Raw genomic sequence first — 27,525 nt, 5'->3', positions numbered from 1 at the left:
CACTGAAGAAGACAGAAGGTGGTGTAGTTCACCTCCACGTAGATTTTATATTAACACAGAGAAATGAGAAACACTTGGGTCAGCTGCTAAAATACAAAATTTGAGCAGCTTTCCCCTGCTCCCTGCCCTTCAAATTTCAGCAAGTAAAACTCAGTTCAGACCGCCTGAGTTTGTGGACAATCCCTTGTCAAATTGGGGTAATTTTTATCAGGCTGCAGAGCTGATAAACTGGATGACTGAGCCAAAAAAAAAGAGTCAAAGCTGCAAAATTGACCAAGCACATTCTCATGTTGTAGCTTTCCCTTAAAATCAGGATTCTGAAACTTGATCCCCAGATCTTGTTGGACTAAAACTCCCATCTTGCCTCGTAAATACGTCTGTGAGAGCTACGCAGTGCTGTCCGCTGTCACAGACATATTTCTAGCAGAGAACACCGCTTCCGTGTGGAGGGGAGAGAAGCAAAAATTACTTCCCTATCTCCCTCCCTGTGCTCTGTCCTGTGTATCAAGCCTGCAAGGCAACCATTCTGAAGGCTTCTTGCCTCAGTGCAGTTCAGATCTCACTGATGGATTAGTGCCTGTCATGTAAGCCAACGCATTTAGGAGCAAGTGATTCTGTGCCTGTAGAATTAAGCTTGCTTTTCAGAGGTAGGGAAACTAAAAACCTGTTTTAATTTTATATCTGTTTGTCATGGTGTTCACCAAATAATCCTTAGCAGTGTAGATGGAGGAGGCTGTTGAGAATTCTTTTAGGGATCCCTAGTCCACCTAATGGCGCAGTGGGGAAGTAACTTGCCTAGGGAGCAAGAAGTTGCCGGTTCGAATCCCCGCTGGTATGTGTCCCAGACTATGGGAAACACCTACTGTATATCAGGCAGCAGTGATGTAGGAAGATGCTGAAAGGCATCATCTCACGCTGTGTGGGAGATGGCAATGGTAAACCCCTCCTGTATTCTACCAAAGAAAACCACAGGGCTCTATGGTTGCCAGGAGCTGATGCTGACTTGATGGCACAACTTTACTTTAGGCCCTAAATAAACTAGCAACATTCCCTGGGTATGAGAGTGACTTTTAAACCGGTTTACATGTATAGTGTAAATATAGGTTTGAGGACTCTGGCCCAACACACTTCAGATGGTCTTCTTCTCCCCTTTATCCTGTTGCAGTCTCTATTCAAGAGCACTCTCCTGATGCTGCTAGGCCTGACAGTGAGAGATGGATGGTTGTAAGACCTTTGTGGGGCTGGCAGACTTCAGGGAGTAGGGTTTTTTATTTATTATTTGTTTATTTAAAATATTTATACCCTGTCCCTTCAGTTCACTGCTGCTCGAAGTGGCTTACAGCATTAATAAAATAGATACAGGATAAAAACTTAATAATGTTAAAAGACCAGGCTAAAACCACAATTAAAATAACAAGTTTTAAAACTAAAATTAAAAGTTACCAGTAAAAAGCTAAACACTTAAAAAAAACAACCCACCAGATAAAAGCAGAGGATAAGATATTAAAAAGCCTCTCTAAAAAGATGTGACTTCAGTTCCTTAACAACACTCAAATTCAGCGGGTACAGCCATTATGGGGTGGAGGATGAGGGGAGGAAGGAAACTGGCATTTCATCATTGTGAGATGGGGAGTAATTAAAGTTGACTGTCATTCTTCCATGTTTTAGTGTGGAACAGCAGCAATGGAATGCATGAGGCAATATATTGGGGAAGTGTTGGATTTTATTGCTGATATGCATACCTTGACAAAATTAAAGGTGAGTATAGCTTTCAGATACCTCAGCTCATTTTATTGCATCATTATGGAGTTCTGGCAATCAGTATAACTGAGAGAACCTCTAGGACAGATTTGTTTTTAAAAGTTAGTTTCTTTTATCAGAAGGCAAAAAAGTAACTCCCTACAATAAGGATGATAGCAAAAGTTATATTATGAATAGTAAAGAACTGGATCATGTAAAGTTCTTGCACTAGCCCAGTAGATTTTTGTGTGTGTGGACTTTTTTCTGTGAACAGCAGGTTCTATATCACAAATTGTTTTTGAGAGACCCTCTCAGGGTCATAGAGACAATGGAGCAAGGGGAGGACAGCCATCCCCCAGCCCCAAGGGTCTGGGTGGGGGACACTAAGGTACCCCTCACCTTTGGCCAGGGTGCCCCCTTTCCCCTCCCACACCCAGATGGCAAACAAAGCACTCGCTGGCTGAGAGCTCAAGGTGAACCCCTCTTCTTTCCAGCCAGTGTTTCCTTGAAACGCTGGCTGTGCTGGAGGCGGGGGGAAGCCCACTTAGCCAGCATTTCCATGAAACATTGACTGGGGAGGATGGGAGAGGGTCCAGACGCACCCTCTCCTGGGCATTAGCCCTACCCCCTGCATCTGACATCAGGTGCAGTGGGGGGCAATGCTGAAGACAGGGCTGTCAGCCCCTGCAGAGCTTCACCAGTCAGCAGTTCGTGGGATTGCTAACTAGGAGCTCCTTTCCGTGCCTCCTCAAGAGTGAGTGATGGGGGTGGGGGGAACAGGCCCTTGCCAGTTAATGTTGTGTGTAGGCAGCAGAGACAATGAAAGATGGGGTCAGCAACACCCACATGCATTGCAGACATCATCAGTCTGTGCTGAGTGCTTTTGTCCAATCATAAGCCATACTCCTGCATGGTTGTGATCCTGTCATTCCCTAACTCTGCTACCACCACATCACACCCACTGGGAAAGGCATGGGAACCCCCTCTTGTTCAGGGGTAGCTGCCAACTATTCAATTCCTTTTATTTATTTGATTGATTGATTGATTGATATACCGCCCTTCCAAAAATGGCTCAGGGCGGTTTACATCAAAATAAAGCAATTAAAATTAATTAACAATTAAAACATTTAAACAGTTAAAATCTCCGGAGAACCAGGCTGAACATTTATAGCAATTAAAAACAATTTATAACAAACTAAAAATCCTGGAAGGCCAGGCCAAACAGATAGCTTTTAAGGGCTCTCCTGAAGACCAGCAATGAATTCTGGTTACGGATTTCTACTGAGAGTGCATTCCACAGTCCAGGAGCAACTACTTTGTTGTGGAGGAGACTAGACACCAGTCTTTAATATGAATGAATGCAGCATCTTCTGTTGGACTCAATCACATTCTTTCCCATTTCAGATAGCTTTAAGATGCATTCCTTTTAATTTTTTCAGTATGCTAAATGTCCTTGTACCACAGAGTCACATGAAAACGTGTTCCCAGCCGCTGCATGAGGACACTTTTGGTGGGCATCTCAAAGTTGGTTTAGCTCAGATTGCTGCCATGGAAATCTCACGTGGCAATCACAGAGATAACAAGGCTGTGGTGCGTTACTTACCTTGGCTGTACCACCCTCCATCTGCAATGCAACAAGGGTAAGAAGTTATTGGTCACCAGTTAATATGATTTTTATTTTAAAATGGTATCCCACTTTTAAGGTGCCAGATGTGTGGGAGAGGGGAGTGAGTTATAGTGTTCATCACTAATAAGTTCACCAGTTCTATCTAATCGATGTTCCTAACATATACACCCAATTACATCCCTAGTAGGGCACACACTCAGAATCAACACACTAGCCGTGGAGGTTGTATAGGGGCCAAATTTCATATTTACTGTGACAAAATGTTGTGGTTTGTGTGCTAGGAAAATATGGGGTTGTAACCAAAGAAAGTTAATAAGAACTGAGCCCTGTTGAAGTCAATGAGACAAATTTCTATACCGCCCAGAGCCTTTGGATAGGGCAGTATAGAAATGTAGTAAAATAAATAGTGACTAACTTAAGTCTCACTAATTTCAAGGGGTCTGTCATAACTAACTTTCATTTGATACAACCTATGATATTCCTGAAATAAGAGCAAAAATGATACCTTGTGGAAAGACATTTAAATCTCCTGCAACAAATTATTAACAAGAAGTGAATTTTGGCCCGTTGAATAATGGGCGCTAGTAACGGCGCTCCTGGCCCCCCGCCGCCATTCCCCCTCCCTCTGCCGTTCCCCCCCCCCCACCTTTAAGGGCCAAATCGGCCCAGGCACTTGCCCCCGCCAGGCCGGGGAGACGGAGACCGGGGGCGGAGCGGAGGCCATGTAACTTTAAAAAAAAATTTTACTCCCGCGGCCGACGCCGCCGACCGCCCACCCTCCCTCCCAGCTGCCGAGTCCCCCTTACCCTGGCCGACTGCTGTCGGCCGTACACAGCCCTCAATTTAAGAGGCAGAGAGGAGCTTGCAAGCAGAGCTCCTCTCTGTGCAAAGCCTCTTGCCGAACTGCCGCTTTGGGCGCAAGGGACGCAAGCGCCCAAAGCAGCAGTTCGGCAAGAGGCTTTGCACAGAGAGGAGCTCTGCTTGCGAGCTCCTCTCTGCCTCTTAAATTAAGGGCTGTGTACGGCCGACAGCAGTCGGCCAGGGTAAGGGGGACTCGGCAGCTGGGAGGGAGGGTGGGCGGTCGGCGGCGTCGGCCGCGGGAGTAAATTTTTTTTTAAGGTTACATGGCCTCCGCTCCGCCCCTGGCCTCCATCTATTTTGGCCGAGGCGGCGGCGGAGCCACCGCCTCGGTCACTTTCCCGCCGCCTCCTCTCCGGCTTCTTCAGGGCGGCCGCTTCTGGCCGCCCAAGATGGCTGCCGGGTGCCGGCGAGCTTGTCTCCCTTCCCCTGTTCTGGGCCTGCGCTTCGCGCAGGCACAGAACAAGGCAGGGAGGCACGGACACACGCTTGGTGTCCGTCCACAGACGGACACCAAGCGTTTTATTAGAGAGGATTATGTATCGATTGGCTGAACAATGATCATTTTTTTCCTTTATTGTGCCAGCACATGTCTTGCATCATCATTATTATTACTATTATTATCATTATTAATTAGAAAACTGCTCCCCGCAGTTTTCAAAATTAGTTTTCAAAATCAGGGACTAGCATGCAGCTAGTGCGAGGGACGGAGTCGTGCGCCCAGCCCTTGAGACGGGCACGTAGGCTGCCATTTTGGCTCCCTCGGCACTTGACTCGTGCCAGCCAATGGGAGCTCAGGAGCAGCTGCTTAAGCAGCCAGCTCCCTTCTGTTCATTCTCAGTTGCTCTGGGGGGAAAGCACCCTCCCATCCTTGTTCAGTGAGGGTTACCCAGTTGCCTTTTGGGGCAAAGTAGAAATTGCCTTTGGGGGCAAAGTAGAAATTTTTTGGGTCACACCTTATTGGTTCTGGTGTGGCCTCCCCCCCCCCCCCAATTTTCACTGACTCTAATTGTTAGGTTGTCATTGTTGCATGTTTGGTCACTTTGCAGCTGAGTGCAGGTTGGAGTAGGTTTTCTAAGTTGACCATTTAAGGAGAGTAGGCAAGCTGAGGAACAGCCCTTGCAGGTTTTGCGGCCCTTGGGCTGGGATCCGCTCCTACTCGGAGCCTGGCTATATATTTCTACAGCATATTTCAAGTGTTCAAAGCCATATATGATTGAATAAATATGATTGAATATGATACAGTGGACCAACAGATATGAGTGATTGTCTTGAAGGCCTCACAGGGGACCTTAGTTTTAAACAGAGGTCCCATGAGTCTCCAAAACAATGTCAGTGAACCCACAAGTTCCATTTTTGATAATGAATTCTGAAATCAAGCTAAGCAGAGATAATGGCCACCATGAAGACTAAGGAAGCACTCATGCAGCTAACATGCAGCACATGCTCCATGGGTGGGGCGCCTTCCCTCTGATGTTGAGTGTGACTCCTGAAAATATGTCCCTTAAGGCTGTGCAACCATCAGGGACATATTTTTGGGGTTACAATCAGCTTCAGGGTGAAGGGAAGATTAGCAAAAATTGCCCCTCCCCTCTGAAGTGCTTTAGCAGTAATACTGCACCAATGTTTCCTTAGTCTGGATGTCAGCCACATTAATGTGCCTTCTTAGGCTGGAGATAGACAATGTTTTTATTCAGATTGTTGAAAGCAGTTTGAAAATGGTGTTGTGGCTTGCAGTACATGTCTCTAACTTTTGACTCAAATAAAAGATTTTTCTGTTGCTTCAAAAACCTACAATACCTGTTTGTCTAGAGGTGGCAATGCAATAAAAAACGTTTGCGTACACCACATGAAGCTACAACCTTCTCAAACCACTCTCAGATTTCTCAAAAACAATTATCTGTCTTCCGCCTTATGCTAGAGCATAAGCCAAAAACAATTTTCTGTCTCCACCCATGGGAATCTGGCCAGGTTCCAGCCACTAGTTAGCTTTAAGAACTTAACACTTGGTCTTTTGTTGACCTGTGCAAACAGTATGTGTTACAGGTAGCAGACAACATTTTTGCAAACCTATTGTGTAAGCCTTTGAGATAATAACAAACCAAATATATTATGTGTCTTTTCCAACAGGCCCAAAGAATTCATTGAATGTGTATCTCATATCCGATTGCTCTCCTGGCTCCTTCTGGGGTCACTGACACATAATGTTGTCTGTCCTAATTCTCCTTCGGCTTGCATGCCCATACCACTGGATGCAGGTTCTCACGTTGCTGATCACCTTATTGTGATCCTGATTGGGTTCCCAGAGCAGTCCAAGGTAAGAATACAACAAATATGTATGTATATACTGCTTTTCAACAAAAGTTCCCAAAGTGGTTTACATAGAAACAAACAAACAAACAAACAAACAAATGGCTCCCTGTCCCCAAAGGGCTCACAATCTAAAAAAGAACCATAAAATAGACTCCAGCAACAGCCACTGGAGGGATGCTGTGCTGGAGACGGATAGGGCCAATTGCTCTCCCCCTGCTAAATAAAGAGAATCGCCACTTTTAAAAGGTGCCTCTTTGCTCAGTTGGCAGGCGATTAAGAGTATTCTCTATTATTATTATGACTGTATGATATTCAGCTAAGTATGCTATATAGACTGAGCCTAATTAGCAATGTACTGACTAATGCTGTACCAATGCAAAAAGGTACATGCAGCGTGACCATCCCTACTTCTTGGGTGCTCACATAGGGGGTGATTTTTGCCAATCCCTCCTCTCCCCTGGAAGCATTCTGTGTGACCTGGAAGTAGGTCCCTGAGGGCTGCATGACCCTCAGAGACCTACTTTTTGGTGGCACGTACCACTTCTGCAGGGAGAGGGAGAAAATCCTTGCCCCCCATGTATGTGAGCACCTGCACATCAAAAATGGGGTTGCTGGCATTGCAGGTGTGCCTTTTTTGCTTTTATGGGTGTAAGACGTTGACCAGAATTTCAGCTGTGTAAGTTCAAGCTGAATTCTATAGAATTAGTAAAAATCAATATTTTATGGCATACATGCAAATGTTATTCATTTGAGAATATAAGAGCTCTATATATAAGGTTCATCTAGTCCAGCATCCAGCTTTGTACAATGGCCAGCCAAATACCACTGAACTTATTCATTCAATTTTTGATTAATCCTGTTGCAAAAACTCTGTGTTTGGAACAATATTTTTAAAAGGCAAAAAACCAAAGAAACAGAATGGTCCTAAATATTCCATGAACACCTCTAAATTACCTTTTGCCTGCTGGCAGTGATTCTGACATCTTGTAGTTGTAGTTCAGGTTAGGAACATAAGAACAGCCCTGCTGGGTCAGGCCCAAGGCCCATCTAGTCCAGCATCCTGTTTCACACAGTGGCCCACTATATGTCACTGGGATCTTGTTTGGGTGTGACTGGCCAGTAACTGAGAAGAGATTGTCCTTCACTTCTACTACATAGCAATGGTCAGTTGTGCTATGGCTTCAAAGTTTTTTTGTTTTTTTGTTGTGGAAGGAAGGAAGGAAGAAACAGGTTTCCAACAGTTGCTGGTTCTCTTGCCAGTGGCTGGCAAGATTTTCATTTTTCATTCTGGATGATTTTCATTTTCCTGGTCTTGTAGCTGGCCTAGATCTTTGAACATTTTCTTCAGTATGCATCTACATAATCATTCTAGATTTGTCATGTTTGGCACCATTATGTGCTAAGAAGGACTTTCAAATGATACCCAGAGTTATTGCCTCATTACCTAGACACCTGATAGCCCATTATAACTCCTGCTAATGTAAAAGATAAGACAGCCATGGCTCCTTCCCGGTCATTCCTTTTCCAGTCCTGTTGTCCATCACCTGTTGGGTGGCATACCTGGAATCATCACTATAACTGGGGAAGATCTAGACCTGAGGATTGATAATTCAGGAAGTTCCCCTCTACACAATCACTACCACCTCTCAAAGTATGACACCATCGAAAAATTCTGCAGATTTATCCAAATTGGAGAAATCTATCACAAACTTGACCAAAGAATTACACTGGGCACTAGGGGGCACCAAAGGGAGGGGGCAGTTGCCCTCTTTTCCCCATTTGTGGGTTTTCCAGATGCCTCTTGTTTGTACTGCACGAGGCAGGATGCCACACCGGATGGGCCTTTGCTCTGATCCAGCAGGGCTTTTCTTAGGTTCTTATGCACACATGGTTCAGACCAGGCATCTTAGGGATCCCTATGGGAGTTTCCCTAACCCAAAGATATTATAAGTCCTATTTAGATTCTGGTGATAGTAAGAGAGGCTGCACTGGCCCGCTGTTCAGAGGAGTTCGATCCTTTCATTTTTCTCTCCCTGCTCCAAACAACACTGTAATTTTTTCATGGGTTTCAACTTGTCAGTCCTGCCTCCTTTTAGTCTGTGAATATAAATGAGCTATTACAATACGAATGTGTTGTCCTATCACTCACTGTATGCTAACAGGAAAGAAAATCAGAGGGAAATTTTTGACAGGTCCGTATTTGATTAGGATTACTTTGATGGGTGTGCGTGTTATTGGAATAGGAATTTTTATGCTCTAGTACTCTGAAGGAGAATGAATGCATCTCATAATAGGCTGTTTCAAAGAAACCTTTTTATTCTCATTTCTCTTTGTACAGACCTCGGTTTTGCACATGTGTTCCCTCTTCCATGCCTTTATATTTGCCCAGCTATGGACGGTGTATTGTGAACAAGCAGCTGTTGCTCCCACTGTCCAAAACCAGAATGAATTCAGCTTCACAGCAATTCTTACAGCTCTGGAGTTTTGGAGCCGAGTGACGCCAAGTATCCTCCAGCTAATGGCACATAACAAGGTGGTGAGTCAGATGCAGTGATCAGAGCTAGTAGCCATTGAGATTGAGCCCAAAGTGATAGGCAGAACCATTTAAATATGGAAAACTGGAACTTTATTAACACATATCTGCAGCAGGCAGATACTTTCAAGCATCTATGCGTTTCTCCAAGCTCTCTGGAAGCAGATTTAGGCTGGACTTTAGGAGGAATTTTATAACTGTAAGAGTTGTTTGACAGTGGAAGGGTTTACATCTTTCATTTGTGGGCTTCCTCCACTGGAGGTTTTCAGACAGACTGGATGGCCATCTCTGGTGTAGTGGTTAGAGTGCTGGACTAGAACCAGGGAGACCCGAGTTCAAATCCCCGTTCAGCCATGATACTTGCTGGGTGACTCTGGGCCATTCACTTCTCTCTCAGCCTCACCTTCTTCACAGGGTTGTTGTGAGGAGAAACTCAAGTATGTAGTACACTGCTCTGGGCTCCTTGGAGGAAGAGCGGGATATAAATGTAAAAATAAAATAATAATAATAAAAAATAATAGTAGATGGAATGAGGCAGGGAAAACACAGAGCAAAATATCAAGTAGGCCGGTAAATGTCAGTCAGCCCCTGAAAAGAAATTTTTGGCAGAAATGTATAGAAAACCAAGTATGTAGTGCACTGCTCTGGGCTCCTTGGAGGAAGAGCGGGATATACATGTAAATAAATAAATAATAATTAAAGCCTCTCAGGGATGCCAAGGCTGGTTCCTGTAATGAGTAGGGGATTGGACTAGAAGATCTCCAAGGTACCTTCCAACTCTAAAATTTTATTATCTAGAGTCTCTTTTGAGCAAAAAGCATACCAAAAGTTATATTGGAGGTAATCTCCAGCCGTCCCTGCCCCAAGCTAGCACTTGTGATATCCTGAGCCACCAGAATCTTCCTGGCAGGAGAGCTGAGTGAGCATGTGCCAGGAGCCTTATTGCAGGAAAGGTTAAGTAAGAGGCTTGTGAAAGCTGATCCCCACAGAAAAACCTGCTGCTGCTACATTCTCATATGGCACATGATGTCTCCCCAGGTCAGGCATGACAGGCTGAGCAGTGGAGGAGATGATCCATTAGCCATATCAAAAGAGGTCTCCACGGAGCTAGTTAACAGAGGGGCCCATTCCTTCTGTGACCCCACACCTGCTTGGCCTCCGCAGATCACAGGGCTAGCTCAGCTGGTGGGCTGCTGTGGGAGGAGCAACCTCTCTGGATCCCACCATAAGCCAGCTCTGTGGATCCAGTTCTCAGACAGATCTACTAAGGGAGATGAGGTGGGGGGTGGAGAAAGCAAAGGAGGGGGAGATAAGCTTCTCTCTCTCCTTCTGCCTCACCTTTCCCACTCACTACAGATTCTTATCTGGGTCTCTGTACTTTTATACTCTTGTACTGATTATGTGTGCACAAAAGCCCAATCAGTGCCTTGGGGGTAGTAATAGCAGAGGTTCATTGCTTCCTGATGTTTTAGTAATGATCTAATCCTGTTGCTATTGTTTGTTTGTTTACTTTTATTGCAGCCATAAGCCAAACAGTCCAAATAGGCCAAAACAAATGTGTTGTTTTGCTTTTAACTGTGATATTTTATATTGGACTATTTGTATTTGTATATTTTATATTTTTCACTTATTGTAAACTGCCTTGGGACCTACAAGTGAAAGGTGGTTTACATATTTTAAAAATAAGGCGTACGTGCCTACAGTGAACATTCTTATTACAATGTAAGGTAGGTTAGGTGGCTCAATAGTGACTTGCAGATGGATGCAAACATGAGTGTAGGTTGGGGTTTGCAAGTCAGGAAACAGAGTCAGGGAGTGGTGGACATGTGGGAGTAGGCAGTCCCAGTTTCATTAAGTTACATAGGAACATAGGAAGCTGCCATATACCGAGTCAGACCATTGGTCCATCTAGCTCAGTGTTGTCTATATAGACTGGCAGCAGCTCCTTCAAGGTTACAGGTAGGAGTCTCTCTTAGCCCTATCTGGAGATGCCAGGAAGGGAACTTGGAACCTTCTGCATGCAAGCATGCAGCTGCTTTAAGTGGTGGTATGTCTCTTCCGTCCCCATTTAAGAGCACTTCTGTATGTAAGAGTCCCATTCATCCTGAAAACTCAATCACAACTTCAGCAAAGCACTGGATGAGGAATGTCTGAGCTTTAATCTTAGTTTTGGCAATGAATCTTTATATGGCCCTGAGCATGAGCCATTAAGCTCTCTGCATTGGCAGTAACTTCTATAAAATTCATAGCAATACCATCCCATCTCACCAGGATGTTTTGAAATTTAATTAACTGGTCCTTGCAAAGTAAAGATGAAGCATACGATAGAAAAATGGAAGAGGATTTTATTGGTAATATCACAGTAAATCCATGCACAGCTCAGGAAAGCACCGTAAATGTTCTTTCTCTCTCCATATATTTGCCTTGGTTTGTATTTACAACTCAAAGGCTGGAGAAACCTTTTGCATGCCATAGCTCATTGAAGATACAGTGAAGAATTTTTATATTCATGGCTCACTGCTGATTCAAAACAATAAATCTTGGTAAGAAATTAATACTATCTTTGTAGCAAATTAATTTTCAGACCAAATCCAGTAAATTACAAAGAAAAGGGGGAAAAACCAGCACCATGATTAATGGTAGTTGGCCAGGATGGGATGTAGAGAAAGACTTAGAAAGACCCAGTAAAATGCATTGAACATGGTTGTAACTTGTGGATGTAACTTACAGCTATATCAAGGGAAACCTGGTAAATATTGACCATTTCTTTGTTGAAAAATTTAATCTGATCTTAATCCTGTCATCCATTGATTGTTGTTTTAATGACAGTGTGGCACAGGGTATGTATCTTATTTGAACTCTTTTCATTCCCACACAGATGGTAGAGATGGTGTGTCTCCATGTGATCAGCTTAATGGAAGCTTTGCAGGAATGTAATTCCACTATTTTTGTCAAGGTGGGCCTTCCCTATATTGAGAAATGTATATTAAAAGATGACTGGGATCCGAAAGGCTATGTGTGTTGTTCCATGTATTTCCTTGGACCTTTCAGCTCTTAGCTGTCCATTGCCCCTTGAAAAGCAGCTCCCATGGATGGGAATATACTCTGGAATATTTATTTAAAATATCCCATCCCCTCCAGTACAATACTGCTTGGGGTGGCTTACAATAATAATAAAACCATATACAGGGTCTCCAACTTACAAATGGGTTGCATTCCAAAAGTTCATTTGTAAGTTCATAACTCGGAAACACATATGGTTCCTATGAGGGATGACAGGTGTTTGTAAGTCGGGGAGTGCCTATATAGTTTTAAAAGTTAGCTAAAAACAGGACCCAGTTAAGACCAAGTTTTAAAGTTTAGCAGACAAAAATACCAGTAGTGGCGGTGAAGCCTGCTTGGTGGGCGGAGAGGGCAGTGAAGGTGGTGAGATCTGACTTTAAAAACAACTGAACTTACCTGCTGCCAGCACCTGGTATCCTTAGGGAACCAGCGGCAGCCGACCCAGCATCCTGCAGAGGATGCCCTGCCCCCACTACTCAGCTGGTCTCTGTGCATGCGTGGTGGCCATTTGAATGGTCAGCATGGCAAAAAGTTTGTTTTTTTAGTTATATTGCATCATCATTACTACCCGCTCCCACCCGGAACAGGAGTCACCAGCTGCAATTGAAAACACACACACACACACACCTTTCTAAAAAGGTAAGTCTTCAAATGCTTTTTGAAGATCCTGTGAAAGGAAGCATGGCAAAGTTCCTCTGGGATGGCATTCCATAGCTGAGGGGCCACAATGGAAAAGGCCATGCCTCCAAGTCTCTGCCAGTCCAATCCCAGTTAGTGGTGGGGCCCTAGCATGGCCTGAGATGCCGGACTATGGGCCATGGCAGATTACTATGGGGAAATGCAGTCGGACAGGTTCCCTGGCCACAAGCCTTGCAGGAGTACCATTTAATGGTGTACCATTGAATGCAGTGAAGTGGAGTTCAGACAGAAGTGCCTTTGGTCGATTGGAATGGAATTTTTCCTGTTCTTAAGTTAGCACACGAGACTGAAATTTCTTCTTTACTCATAACCTTCAAGCCAAAAAAAAAGGAAAAGGAAAAATAGTGCTGGTAATGGATTGCAGCTGGTAAACAGCATGCAGTGAAGCATTTATATAACTTGGCAATATCCCTTTCCAAAAAGGATGTAGTTATTAGTATTATTGGCAAGGGCAAAGGATCAAGAGGAAAACATAAAGAAATATTTTGGTGTAGGTCCTTTGAGCCATTCCCCCCTCCCCCAAGAGGATCCTGTATCATTTCTGTAAACAAAGGATGAACCATTTGCAGGTGATTGATGCAAAGTTTCTTGCTGGATGACATAGGAAAAGCCTTCACAACACAGGCAGAAAGTTCAGTCAACAGAGCACATGAAAACAGACTTGCAACAAGAGCAAAGTTATTTAGTTTCTACAACCTTCCAAATTGGATCTTCTGACTTCTTCTCCCTTAGGGAAGAAGAAGATTTCCAAAGGCTATGTCCCACTTTCCAATACAAGGCCACTTTCCAATACAAATATGAGGGATGGAGCTAGGGCATGTCCAGAAAAGAATGTCTTTTTGCTTCCTTTTGGCACCATAATGCCAAACTGCAAGTACAGGAGCATGCTTGTCAAAAATGTCTTGCTTGGAAGAAATGCATGCCAGCACTCAGAGAGGACAAGCGGCAAAAGAATTGCATGAGATCTGGTGACTGCAGGCATGCCTATGTCACGGCACTAATCAACAAGAGACCTATTTGTGCCCTAACATCCAAGGACTGGATATACGTTTTGAAGTAATCACATGAGCAAATGATCCATATGAAAATGTTAAATGGGCACATTTCACAGAAGTATCTATAAACCATCTCCTAGATCTCTGTTGGGTTCTGTTCACAGACTCAGCTCCGGAGAAGTCGCATGGATGACTAACCTTTATATAACATTTCCACATGAAAACACTCATGTGATGGCTTTCAGAAGACTATATATATGCTCTAAGTGCTACATTATCAGAAGCAGGCCAGAGATGATGCTCACAAAGATAATTTGTGGGCATAAGAATAGCCTTGATGGATTAGTTCAAGGTCCATCTGGTCCGGTATTTTTTTTGTCCGGCTGTGACTGCCTTCGGGTGCTCACAAGAGTGATTTCCTTCCTCTGTTGTTTGTTCTCGGCATCTGAGATTGCAAGGTACACTGCCTCTGTATGTGAAGGTTCCGTTTAGCTATCATGGCTATTAGGTGGCATGACCTCAGATCCAGGATGCTCCAGTTAGAGCTCAAGGCAGACCATTCAGGGGATGAAATAGGGTGGGAAGAACCTGTGACCCAGACCCCAGTGACCATGTGCTGCTGGGACCTCCCTAACAGGAGAACTAGAGGAACCCGAGCCAACCTCTACCATGACCCAAGGACACAGTTTTGGCTTCATCCTCAGACTGAGGAGCATTCCCTGAGAACCCACCAGTATTAGCCAAGTTGAGTGAGAAGTATGCCCCTGTCTGCACCTCTCAGCAAAGCCCAGGATGTTATCCCAGACTGCCTTGCCCTTCGACTGGCAAGACTTCCTTATGTTATCTGCCTCGCAATCATTGGCCCAAATTGCAAAGGGGGTTGGCTCACTTGCAAAAAACCAGGGATTCATGAAGAGCATGGATTCAGATGTAGCACAAACCTAAGGTGGAGCATTACTAGAGGTGACAAGCCAGCTTCAGTTCTTTGTTACACATCTAGGTTTCCTTCCCTGAGGGAACATGTGGTTCCTCCTCAAGGAGGGTTCATACAATCATGGACATGGATTAACCGAGGATGAAGTAGGTTCTGCACTCTGTGTGAAGCCACCCACAGTGTACTTCACTGGTAAAGTGCCATCGAGTCAGTGTCGACTCCTGGCGCCCACAGAGCTGTGTGGTTTTCTTTGGTAGAATCCAGGAGGGGTTTACCATTGCCATCTCCTGTGCAGTATGAGATGATGACTTTGAGCATCTTTCTATATCGCTGCTGCCCAATATAGGTGTTTCCCATAGTCTGGGGAACATACCAGCGGGAATTCGAACCAGCAAACTCTTGCTCCCTAAGCAAGTTACTTCCCCCACTGCGCCAGGGTTCCCCAAACAGTGCTGTCAGTAATTAGGGTCCACAAGATGCATTTTGCAGCTGACCCACCACTGAACACAGCCAAATGCTATGTCATCCGCTCTGGCTAATAACCTAGCATTCTCTGAACAGTGCTTTATCTAATGCTGTCAATACTGATTAGATTTTGCGGGTAGCTCACAGAAGCTTAATTGGAAGATTGCATATCTTGATGCCATTTGGAGGAACAATTTAGAACAATACATTTCAATAATGTTGGAGAGCACAGCAAACATATTGAAAATGTCTTCGGGCTCCAGCTTTGTGAAGTGAATCTCCTGGCTTGCAAATAAAACCTGGCTTTCCCAGACCTCTTTGGCTCTTCTACAGTATGAATGAAAAGAATTAGAGCTAGCAAATGCCAGAAAGAGCCACAGTTAGCAGATGTGTGGCAGTGTACCTTCAGGCAAGAGTTGTTGGAGGAATGAGGAATCGGAGTAGGAATACGAATTGTGACATATTCTGAACATGCACTGTGGAAGTTTGGTTAAGCACCATACTCAAGGGGGCAATTCATACAACCCGAAACAGGGTAGGAGGAGCACCCAGCCAGGGAGGAGAGCTGTACACACGCATGATCTGCCATCATGTAAATGCAAAGATCAAGGTAGGAGGAGGGAAGAGTGATTGTGTGGACACTGGGAACTGGGTAGGACATTATGTCCCCACATATTATCGAGAGTGGTCGAACACACGTCCTACCCAACTTCTGTCTCCCACATGATCCCATGGCTCCTTCTTCAGGCTAAGAACATTAGTCATACCTTTTCTGAGAGAGTATAACAACAACAAGATTGCAATTGTAATACAGTCTTTATTATCATGCCTAGCAGAATAATACAGAGTTTATTTTTTCTTATAGTTGATACCGATGTGGCTGCCAATGATTCAGTCAAATCTAAAGGTAGGTTCTTGTTCTTACCTGCCCCTCGATACACCCCTGAACTTCTTGCTTTTTTATGTTCACTAGGGAAATTAAGCACACTAGATTTTTGTCCATATCCACATAAGTCCATCAAATGATTTTTTTTAATTTAAATGGAAATGATTTAATTTTTGTGATGTTAAATGGAATATGCAAGGTGGTAGGTGTGTTAGAGGATGGGATGCAGTTTTATCTTCCTTTTTGAATCTGGTCACCCAAGATATCCTAGGCCTTGTTCTCACATGCAGTTGCATCAGTTGGTGGACAACTTGCAATTGAGTGTGTGAACTCACTCCATTGAAAAGCATTCTGTTTGAGATGATGCAATATGACTTTAAAGGTTCTAACTGAGGTGCTATATCTGTTATGGTACATTCATGAAAGCAAGCCATATTGTAGCTGTATTGTAAAACTGTAGTCATCAAGTGAAGCACATGCATGTGTGAACAAGCTAACAGAAACAGACTTTAGACTGAGAGGAAGGGAAAGAGCACAGTGTTTTGCCTTTTCCTTTCAGCTCAGCTTGGTTTGCTCACAGGAATTATTTGAAGCTGCTGGCTGGTAGGGCTGGGGCAAGACTTAGAAAAGGGGGAGTTTAAAATGTGAATTTCCCTGGTTTGAAAAATTGGACCCCATTTCAGGTTGAGTCCAACCTCCTTTAAGTGAGACTGAACTCAAAATAGGGCTTGCATCCCAACTTGGCTCCATCCTTCCCTATCTTCCCCACCCGCCCCGTCCCATCCACCTGCCCCAAGAAATAAAAGCCTTACTTTGGGGGAGAGGGAGGGTGTAACAGGCAGCAGAGGGATGCCTCCATCACAGGAGGGGCCCCAAACCCTTCTGGTTTTTTTCCAGCATTCAACCGGAATGCTCAATAACCCCTACTCATTGGGCAAAGAGGCACTTTGTAAAATGGAGGCTGTTTTGTTTTTGGCAGGGAGAGCAACTGTTCCTATCCAGCATGAGCACAGCATCTCTGTGGCTGCTAGCTTGTCTTGTTATTAGACTGCAAGTGCTTTTGGGATACCAGGGGAATAATCTTAATCAATTTTTATGAAAACCATTTGGAGAACCGTTTTTTGGTTGAAAAATGGCATATAAATATTCTTAATAATCATGATGATAATCCCAGTTGATTTGGGGGTGAGCAGGATGCTGCCCAGTGTCACCTTAAGTGGCGCAGCAGGGGAATGCTTGACTAAGAAGCAGAAGGTTGCCGGTTCGAATCCCTGCTGGTATGTTTCCCAGACTATGGGAAACACCTGTATCGGGCAGCAGCGATATAGGAAGATGCTGAAAGGCATCACACGTGGGCACCAGGAGTCGATAACGACTTGACGGCACACTTTACCTTTAGGATGCGGCCTGTACAACTCTTCTGGCTGTGCAAGTGCCTTTCTCTATCACACCTGCTCTCTGCTCATGCCACCCTGTGGCCTTGATTGTGTGGGTTGGTTTGTGGCAGTGGTGGATTAGCAATGAGGTAGTCCCGTTTCACAGTAGGAGGTTAGACTCAATGGCCTTCCAACGCTGTGATTCTATGAACAGAGATTTTTCTTGCAAATCAGTCCACAAAACCTATCCACCCACTTTTTATTTGTTTATTTTTATCCAGGCAGTCCATGTATATGCAGTTTAAAAAATTTGCCGAAAGCAATCAAGTAGTTTATGCCCTTAAAAATTATGGGGGGGGACACACCACACAGCTGATAGGGGGTTAGAGAAGAAAACATGTTGAGCATTTTGTTCTTGAAGTAACTTCAAAGAAGCAATTATCTTCCCCAAAAGGCCAAAGACAAATAAATAAATACATTAAGAAATCATTTTTTCTCCCCAACTTTATTCCTGCAGCCTGATTTTTAGGTATGCTTACTTGGAAGTATGTCCAGTGAGGCTTACCTCCAAGTACTGTAATTGCACATAGGATTGCAGCTTCAGGTTTAGTGACAGAAACACCACAGTGAGGCATATTTCAGAGTAAACATGTGTAAGATCATGGACTACAATCGTGCGCTTGTAAATAAGTCCCACTGAACTTAGTGAGATTTAGTTCCAAGTAAACATACTTAGGATCAAACTGCAATTTAAATTGCAACTTTATTTCAAAGAAATGTTCACACCAAAACGGTGCAGTTGAAGGCTGGATCTCTTCCTCCTCCTCCCTCTTTCCTCTATTTGGCCTGGCTGGCAAAGCTCAGCCCCATAAGCCATTTCAGGGCTGAGCCTAACTATTTTCAGCCCACACACACCTAAGCCAGAGAATAAAATTGCTTCCAGAAAATAGCCCTTTTGCCCACCCTTTTCTTCTGAGAGAGAGATAGCTGCAGCTTCTTCATCAGAATCAAAGAAATAACTGATATTTCAGATGACTCAGCCTGAGGGCATGCCGGGGAAGGAAAACAGAAGCTCACAGAACTGAACTAGCACAGCTAATCCAGCTGACTCGGTTAATTCTCTGTTCTGTAGCGTCTCAATTAGGTGTGAAAAGGCAGCCTTGGTAGCCATGCTGTTTGTAAAACAACAGGAGATTTCAGAGGCAGAAACTGAAACGATAGATTCAGTCATTCATACTGAACGTTTACAATGCCTGGCTGGACAGAGCATGTGCAATCAATGAAGCTGTTCACACCAGCAGCCCTACCCAGGTTTGTGGCTGGTTAGAGAAAGAAGTTCCACTCATCAGCAGAGGCGCTCTAACCCCTGGACCTTGGGGACTCGGTCCGGTCCTTCGAGGTCCGGGGGGGGGGCCTCCAAATGGCCGGGGCCGGGGGCCTCTGGCAGTCACCCTGTGCCCGTTCTGCCAAACATCCTTGCTTTTTTTATTATTATTATTACTACTACTACTACTACTACTACTACTACTACTACTACTACTACCATGGCCAAGGGGTGGCTGCTGTTGCGGGGGGAGTGGAGCAGTCCTTCTCCCCTCTCCCCCGGCAACATGGGCTGGAGCAACGCTGGGCCCATCCATTCTGGCCAGTGTCTTCTGCCAACTGCGAGGCATGCTTGCGCAGTTGAGAGATCATCGCAAGCTTGTGACGTCACGGGCTTGCAACGATCTCAACTGTGCAGGCACACCTCGCAGTCGGCAAAGGACGCTGGCCCAAACGGACAGGCCCAGCATCACTCTGGCCCCTGCTGTCGCTGGGGGAGGGGAGAAGGAGTGCTCCGCTCCCCCCCCCCGCAGCCACCCCTCGGCCGTGGTAATAATATATATTTTTAAAACCACAGAGGTTTGGCGGGGCGTGCAAAGGCTAATAAAAAAACCATGGCGCACTGCACGGGGGTTGGGGTGGGGTTGGGCTTGCGCATGGGAGGAGGGGCTTGTGGCTGGGCGGTCCCGGCGCCCAAATTACCTAGTTGCACCTCTGCTCATCAGTAACAATCACACAATTGGGCTGGATGATTCTGTGCTTCATCGGGTGAATAAGCATTGAGTCCCTGCAGTTACCGTACCTAGGCAGGGCTGCTCGTGTGGAGCGCCAGGATCAGGGCCATTTGGGTGCTGCGTCACTGGCTAGCCCAAGGGTTTCCCCCCGGGTTATTACCTAGGTAGAAGGACACAAGTGCACCCTTTTACCTAGGATCCCGGCCGTGTGTCTATTCAGGCTGCCTGCAGCCTGAGCAGACACAGAACCAGGTGCCTAAAGCCCCTGGCTTGTGGGGTAGTGCCCCAATGCACCACGCTCCTCACGCGGTGCATTAAGGGATATCTGGAGGCTTGACTGCATTGCCCCGCCTCCAGAAGACCATGCTGCTGGAAGCCACAAGCAGCCCACTGAAGAGCTAAGGACGTCAAGGGGAAGGTAAGATTGATCCTGCTTTTCCCGGCACTCCCTCACCACCCCACTCAAAGGCTGTGAGAACGACCTTAATATCTTTTCTTTTTAGAGGGTAGCATTCATGCTGGAGATGAACTGCAAAGAAGGGCCTCCAGATCACTATTTGATTGTCTGGGGGAAATTTATACTCACCCCTGGCAACCAGGTGCATGTCTATTAATGGGTGTGTAATATTACTATTATTATTGGCAGACATGATGCTCAGGGTTACGGAGCCATAACACTGTACCCCCAAACTGCTGCGGACTTCTAAGCAAGCCCTGATGCTGTTCAGAAGCAGCAAATGCGGAAGCAGCATTTCTGCAGGTCTCCCCAGGTCTTGAATGGGGGAACGTGTGAAAATGCTGCTTCCGCATCTTCTGCTTTGGAACAGCATCAGGGCTTGCTTAGAAAGCTGCAGCAGCCCTGAGCTGAAGCATTATGGCTCCATAACCCCGCCCATCATGTCAGCCATGATTATTAATTCTGATCTCATGTAGGTGTTGAATGCCCCCAGCTTCTAAGGTGGGTGGTTTCTAGGGACAGAACCTTTTCTGCAGTGGCACCTCATTTGTGGAATTTCCTCTGCTGATCTGTCCACCTCATTCTCTCTCTGATGGCTATTGAGTACCAGGCGAAAATGACTATACAGTATTTATCTCTTGGCATTTAGTATTATTTTATGAACTGAATTTGCTGCTTCTACTGCTACTGGCTGACCTCCAGAGTAACGCTGTGCTAGCACAACAAACAAATCTGCAGCTGTGCAAGAAAGCCACATACCTGTGTGAAGCCATGGGGAATGCTTGAAGTTGCTCAGTCTCTTGCGCTCTCAATGAATTTGCACTCTCACTGCACTTGTGGGACAAGGGTAGTGGAACAGGATGTGGGTGTTTCACAGCAGGAGACATGCCATAGGTTGTGCACCTTATTGCATAAGCACACCCTGTTGCATTAGCTCAGGACTAGTCTGGAATCCAAGCTCCCAACACAAGCTTAAAATGTCCTTGCAGTAGCGCAACATGTTTGTGCAAGCATAGTGTTCATTTGAATGTCAGCCACTGTTTCCCCGTACAGTAGTTACAAGGCTAGTTCACGCAATCGTTAACTGGGTAGGATAAGCATCCTACCCAGGTTTGGGAGCTCTTTGCACTCCCCTGCAAGTAAAAAGCAAGGTGAAGTGATTGTGTACAAGGCTCCTGCTGAGTAAGAAGCTTTTCCTTGTGCCTGATGAGCGTTTCCACACAGGGCTGCTACCGCAAATCTCCTTTGGAAGAGAGTGTGTGAGTTCACACACTGGCCAAACTTACCCTGAAGTCCATTCGAGATTCTTGGAAGCACTCCACACACAAATCGGGCTTTGTCTTCCGAATTCTAGCTTATCTCAATGTATTTCCGGGTTTTACGATGCTGGTTTTAAGTGAGTTTTTCTGAAAAAGTCAGAGCAAATAGGGTGAGGCACTGAAGTAGAAGCATTATAATGATAAGAGGGAAACACTCTTTAGGAATGCAGATATATCTCTTTAGAAATGCAAATCGAGCAGGCTTGCCTAGCTGCAGAAAGCAAACTCTTTTAAGCTCTAGTTACAAAAGTAAAACCTCTGTGTTTGCTCAAGTTTTTGGACAATATTAGTCTGCTTGCTTAAGGTTTTTCCTGGTTAAAACACCAGGCATGTGTTGGAAAAAAAGGGAAGAAATCTGTTAGTGTAGACAAATGCTCCCAGTCTAGGACACGAGGTTTTGAAGGCAACATTGTGTTCCCAAGGAGTCCCCCTTGGCTAGAAGGAAAACATGGGGGCATGCAATGTGAACCTGCACCAAAAGAAAAGCTGAGAGCAGAGGGGAGGGGCTGCTTCCTTCATGCCACGAGTGTAATTCAAAGTGGCTTCTCTCAACATTTAGTCCAGAGCTTTGCCTGCTGTGTATAAAAGCCCCAGGCACAGCTACTGTGTAGGACAGAGCTATCCTCCTCCATGGGAGCCTCCCGCACGATCACTTCCCTGACCTCCTACCTTGATTTTTATGAGAACACACAGGCAAAACAGGGGTGTGCACGGCTCCCAGATTTGGGTAGGACAATTGTCCAACCCAATTACTGATCGTGTGAACTAGCCTGTTGTTTTGTATGTGAATGTTATGCCTTTTATGCTGGGTTTTAATATTGTCATTTAAGGACAACATTTATTTTAAATAATTGTTGCTAAGTTGCTTTGAGGACTAGAATGGAAAGAGAGGGGGAAATGTAACTAAAATAAAAGTTTTGACAGTTCACATTTCCGTGTTTCAACAGCATTTATCTGCTGGGCTCCAGCTTCGCCTGCAAGCTATTCAGACCAACGTGAACCACCATAGCCTTAGGATGTTGCAGGGCTCGGCTCAGATGAGCACCAGCTCCTCCGCCCTTCGCAAGTGGCTGCAGTGTACGCAGTTTAAAATGGCTCAAGTGGAAATCCAGTCATCCGAAGCGGCATCTCAGTTTTATCCTTTATGAATGAGGTGGGATGTTCCAAAAGCTTCAGTTTAATCTAGCAATAATAGGGCTAAAGCTATAAGACAAAAGGCCATTAAAAATCATAAAATAGTACTGTAGCTACATGTTTTAGTCTCATAGATGAATAGAAACAGGTGAAAAGGCTAAAGCTAGTGGTCTGATTGTGCCCACTCATAACCACAAGTACAGTTTTGCTTATGTGAGGTGTGGCCTTTAAAAACTATAGCAAAAGTTCTCAAACTTAGGTCCCCAGATGTTGTTGAACTACAGTGCCCATCACCCCCTGAATCAACAGATGGCCATTGGCAGGGGATGATGGGAGCTATAATCCAACAGCATCTGGGGACTCAAATTTGAGAACCCCTGATCTATGGAACTGAAGCAAGAGTTTGCCAAGTCAGGCCTGAGCTACTATGCTACATGCATAGAAAGATGTTAACATATTTTCATTTCCAAAAATGTTTCTGTATTTTTTAAGACTATTACTCTTCCCCCCCCCATTATTGTTTTTTTGAAAAATATTTTTAAATGCCACAGTTCTGTGCGTACCTGTGGTGTGTACTTGTGAGCATCCTATGCTGCTATTTTTAAATCAGAATCAGTGGGGGGTGTTTAGGAGCCTTCCTCTTGATTTCCTTTTGTCTTAAAGATCACACTTGGCAATGCAATAAATCTTGTCACTCTAAAATAGTGACCCTATAATGAGGACTCTTGCAGGTGCTTTTTTTTTCTGCTCCAAATGATAGCAACGACTTTCAAGCATGGGCTTGTGCCAGTGGGTGGGCCGGTTGTATGTTAGTCCTGGGCCCACAGATCTAGGAGGGCCCACCTAGTGAGCACCAGGAAGGAGAGAGACACTCCTCTCTTTTCCCATCTCCTTTCCCCTCCCAGGCATGTACCTCTCAGCTAACAGGTGCCCCTTGCAAGGTGGGACAAGGGGAACTAGGGAGAAGGCAGCCAAAAGACTGCAGTTGCATGAACAATGCAGGTATTATTTTGCTTGGGGAGGGTGTGCAGAAACCTGAAGCCAGCCCTGCTTGCGAGGAGCATCCTTACAAAGTGCACTTAGAAATTAGATGGATAAACTGTGCCAGTTCGCTTGTCTTTTCAGTTTAGGAACTGTTGTATAAAGTGCTTTAACTTCTGTTTCACTGCTGCATATTCTCCTGCAATCCTCACGCTATGAAGTATCCCTCTCTAGATGATATGTATAATGGCCTTTATTTTATTCCTTCTTAAACACTTGTACACAGTGAGATTTAAAAGGAGTCCCATTCCTGTTACGGCTAGGGAGAATGTGCACGTGAAGCTTCCCTGGGGAAAGGTTTGGGCTTGTAGATTTGCATATAATACATAGAAATTCTAGGAATGTGGCATAGACAGCAATGTTAAATATTTTTTAAAAGTGAATTTTAATAGCATTGAGAAGGACCTGATCCACTGGGATGTACAGAAAAGTTCCTCATTGCTTTGCAATGGGCTTTGGATCAGGGCCTAAGGACAGCAGAACTTGTAATTAAAATTTAGCTTTTTTGTGTATACATAACTGAGATATACTGTATTAATCTGTATTTATTGCTGTAATATGCTGACTCATATAGTAAAAATTTCAGCTTTATATTAAAATGCTATAAAATGCATAACTCTTTAATACCACTCTTAATACTATTTGTTGTTATATTCTTTCACATAAGCTCGCTGGCATACCACATTGGATTTGTCATAGTTGCTTCTATGTTTATTGCAACAGCGTTTATTGCAGTTTATTGCAACAGCGATAGATGTCATGGTAAATTTTTTTGCCTGGGATGGAGATCACAAGGGGACTATTGTAGAGTTCCCCACTTGTAGGGGTGTCGGTCTGTGGATTAAATGGAAACATAAAGCGGCTCAGTAGGAGGAGAGCTGGTCTTGTGGTAGCGAGCATGAATTGTCCCTTTTGCTAAGCAGGGTCCACTTTGGCTTGCATTTGGATGGGAGACCACATATGAGTGCTGTACGATATTTCTCTTAGGGGGTACATAGGAAGTTGCCATATACTGAGTCAGACCATAGGTCCATCTCACTCAGTATTGTCTACACAGACTGGCAGTAGCTTCTCCAAGGTTGCAGGCAGGAATCTCTCTCAGCCCTATCTTGGAGATGCCAGGCAGAGAACTTGGAACCTTCTGCTCTTCCCAGAGCAGCTCTGTCCCCTAAGGGAAATATCTTGCAGTGCTCACACATCAAGTCCCCCATTCATATGCAACCAGGGCAGACCCTGCTTAGCTAAGGGGACAAGTCATGCTTGCTACCACAAGACCAGTTCTCCTCTCCTTGAGGGTAAGGCCATAGCTTGGTGAAAGAGCTTCACTATGCTTGCAGAAGTTCCCAGGTTCACTCCCTGGCATCTCCAGGTAGAGCTGAGAGAGCCTCCTGCCTGTAACCTTGGAGAACCACTGCCATTCAGTGTAGACAACACTGAGCTAGATGGACCAATGGCCTGACTCAGTATAAGGCAGCTTCCTATGTTCCTGTGATTGGAGGCACATGTCAGTTGACTGGTATCTCTGTCTGTCTCAGTGCATTTCTATACTGCCTTTCTGCCAGTGCACTCCAGGGGAGGCATCCTGAAAGTTCCTTCTACAAATTAAAGGAGAGCTGTACTCACACAAGCAGTCCTTCCACTGAGAGAAAGATGCTTGTATGAATGCAACAGTCCTTTCATTCATGGTCCTGATGTTGGCACACCACTGAGCCAAAGGTTTGGATGTCACTCAAGCTGGTTTACATTTTAAAATAATGGCATACAGTCTAATAGACACAGTAGCCCTACTCACATGTCATATTCAGCACTCATACAACTAGTGTACAATGTACACAGGTTTAGAACTGTTCACAGGTACAGTTATTCACACGTTACACTGAACACAAGTACAGTAGTATGCTTCCTATATGTACCATGCATTTGAGAAAACTTCACCCAGGTTCACTTTTAAAATCTATATAATTAATTCTCCAAGATGGGATGCGTGGGCATGTGGCAGAAAGGAGGCGATTGGCTGACAGAGGGGGAGGAGGCGATTGGCTGACAGAGAGCGCACAAGAGTTCCAGCACTGAAGCGGAGAGAAATAATGGTGATGGCGAGGAGGCGGAGGTGGGTGGCCAGTGGGTGAAGCCCCGCTGGCCTGAGGAGGCGGGTGGCCTGTGGGCGAAGCCCTGCCGGCTGGGAGGAGAATGCGGCAGCGGCGGGACAGCCTGGCCCTGGCTTGCCGGGGTGAGACAGCAGCGGTGACGGTGGGCCCTCGCCCAGCCACATGGAGGAAGTGGCGGTGGGACAGCGTGGCCCAGGGGGATGGCGGCGGGGGTGGGGGAAATGGCCAGTCGGCTGGCCAGCCAGCCAGCCAGAATGCCAGGCTTGCCAGCGTAGTGGCGGAGACAGCTGGGTCCAACTAGAGGCGCAGATGCTCTGTGCCCAGGCCCACTAGTTATTATTATTAATTTAATTCACACACTACCTGACTCTGAAGGCTCTGGGTGGCTCACAACCATAAATACAATAAACACACAATTAAACAAACTATTAAAACAACGAGTTAAAAGAATTAAAATATTCAGAGGTTACTAAAAGCCAGGCTTAAAAAAATGCGTCTTTTAAAAGCTGACAAATATGTTAGGCCACAGATATCTATAGGGAGCACATTCCACAGCTCAGGAGCAACTACAGAGAAGGTCCACTCCTGAGTCATCACCAGATGAGCTGGAGGCATCTGGATCCGGATCTCTCTTGATGACCTTAATGTGCGGTGGGGATCATGCAGAAGAAGGCGCTCTCCCAGGTAGCCTGGTCCTAAGCCGTTAAGGGCTTTAAAGGTAATTACCAGCACTGTATTTTGCTTAGAAACCTATTGGTAGCCAATGCAATTCTTTTAAAATATGTATAACTTGGTCTCTCCGAGAAACCCCAGAGACCAATCTAGCTGCTGCATTTTGGACCAACGGAAGTTTCCAAACTGCATACAAAGGCAGTCCAAGGTAGAACGCATTGCAGTAATCAAGCTTAGAGGTTACTAGAGAGTGCACCACAGTTCTGAGATCATTATCTTCAAGGAACGGATGCAGATGTTGTATCAATCGAAGTTGAATGCAGGTACAGTCATTCACACAGAAACATGTCTCTGTGAACAGACATCTGTACACTCATACAACAATGTATCAATAGGGCTAGTATCAAATGAAAAAAGGAACAGGGAGGAAAGAGGAAAATAAGCACACACATAGAGGCTATTTTCTCAATCACTGGAATGCGGGCTAAGGGAGCCCAGCCCACCTTCCAGCAGTTGTGTGCTACAACAGGAGCTGCGCAGCTCCCGGCAGCAAACCCTTCTAAATACCCCCCTGCTAAACAAGGTTAGTGGAGCGAGCTAACCCTGTTTCCCTACTCGTGAGTCGCTACTGCGTGGCTCCGCACCATGGTGACTCACTAGGAAACCCCCGACTGAGAGGTTCCAACAAGCCTCCCAGTATGGGGATCTCCCCAAAATGTCTCGCACACTCATCTGAGGCATTCTGGGACTTCTGGGGGCTGAGTGGCCCCTGCTGCCCGCTGTCCCAACTGGCTCCGTGACGGAACCAGTTATTGTGTGGGCAGCCGATCCAGCCGCCCAGGGCTAGTGCCATGATCATCTGCAGGGAGAGCAGGCCAAGCCCACTCTCCCCGCTAAACCCCATCCAGCTCTCCACACTGCTCATGTGGAGAGCCTCATAATGTTAGATCATCACCATACTGAGCAGGTAGCATGGCTGCGGATGGAAACAAATGGCAGTTCCCAGCCAGGCCAGTGGAGGGACTTTCTGTTACCACCTCTCCCTTTGATGCAGCTAGGTGGGGATGTAGCTGATAGAGACAGTTCTGGGAGGGGAGGTGCCAAAAGACCAAGGGTCCAAGCAGATGCAATGGAATTGGCCTCGCTCTTCCTCTACTACAGGTGAAATACCTTGCCTGCATGCTAATGGAGAGCTGCTCTGGGAGCTAGGGAGGAACCAAATGGTCATTATGCAAGAAGACTGAATAA

General features: G+C 45.4%; 1 protein-coding gene and 1 long non-coding RNA gene across 8 annotated transcripts in view; one reads left to right on the top strand and one right to left on the bottom strand.

Annotated features, from left to right (window-relative positions):
- UNC79 (unc-79 homolog, NALCN channel complex subunit) overlaps positions 1-24,126 on the top strand; it is a 204,072-nt gene extending 179,946 nt beyond the window's left edge. For 6 of the 7 annotated variants that reach the window (XM_053245847.1, XM_053245854.1, XM_053245821.1 and 3 more), the window contains 7 exons: positions 1,669-1,758; positions 3,205-3,380; positions 6,356-6,542; positions 8,877-9,074; positions 11,950-12,027; positions 16,093-16,134; positions 22,270-24,126. In XM_053245847.1, coding sequence (XP_053101822.1) covers positions 1,669-1,758; positions 3,205-3,380; positions 6,356-6,542; positions 8,877-9,074; positions 11,950-12,027; positions 16,093-16,134; positions 22,270-22,470 — 972 coding nt within the window. In that variant the 3' untranslated portion in view covers positions 22,471-24,126. The remainder of the gene's footprint in view (positions 1-1,668; positions 1,759-3,204; positions 3,381-6,355; positions 6,543-8,876; positions 9,075-11,949; positions 12,028-16,092; positions 16,135-22,269) is intronic. The other variant, XM_053245832.1, reaches the window with a different exon arrangement.
- LOC128323141 (uncharacterized) lies at positions 11,392-22,274 on the bottom strand. Its single transcript, XR_008306178.1, has 2 exons — positions 21,290-22,274; positions 11,392-13,144 (listed from the first exon to the last, which is right to left on the bottom strand). It is a non-coding gene; the product is annotated as an uncharacterized LOC128323141 (long non-coding RNA).
- Positions 24,127-27,525: the final 3,399 nt, after the last annotated feature.

Source organism: Hemicordylus capensis, chromosome 1, assembly GCF_027244095.1.
Source record: "Hemicordylus capensis ecotype Gifberg chromosome 1, rHemCap1.1.pri, whole genome shotgun sequence".
NCBI lineage: Eukaryota > Metazoa > Chordata > Lepidosauria > Squamata > Cordylidae > Hemicordylus > Hemicordylus capensis.
This window is presented reverse-complemented; position numbering and strand designations above follow the sequence as displayed.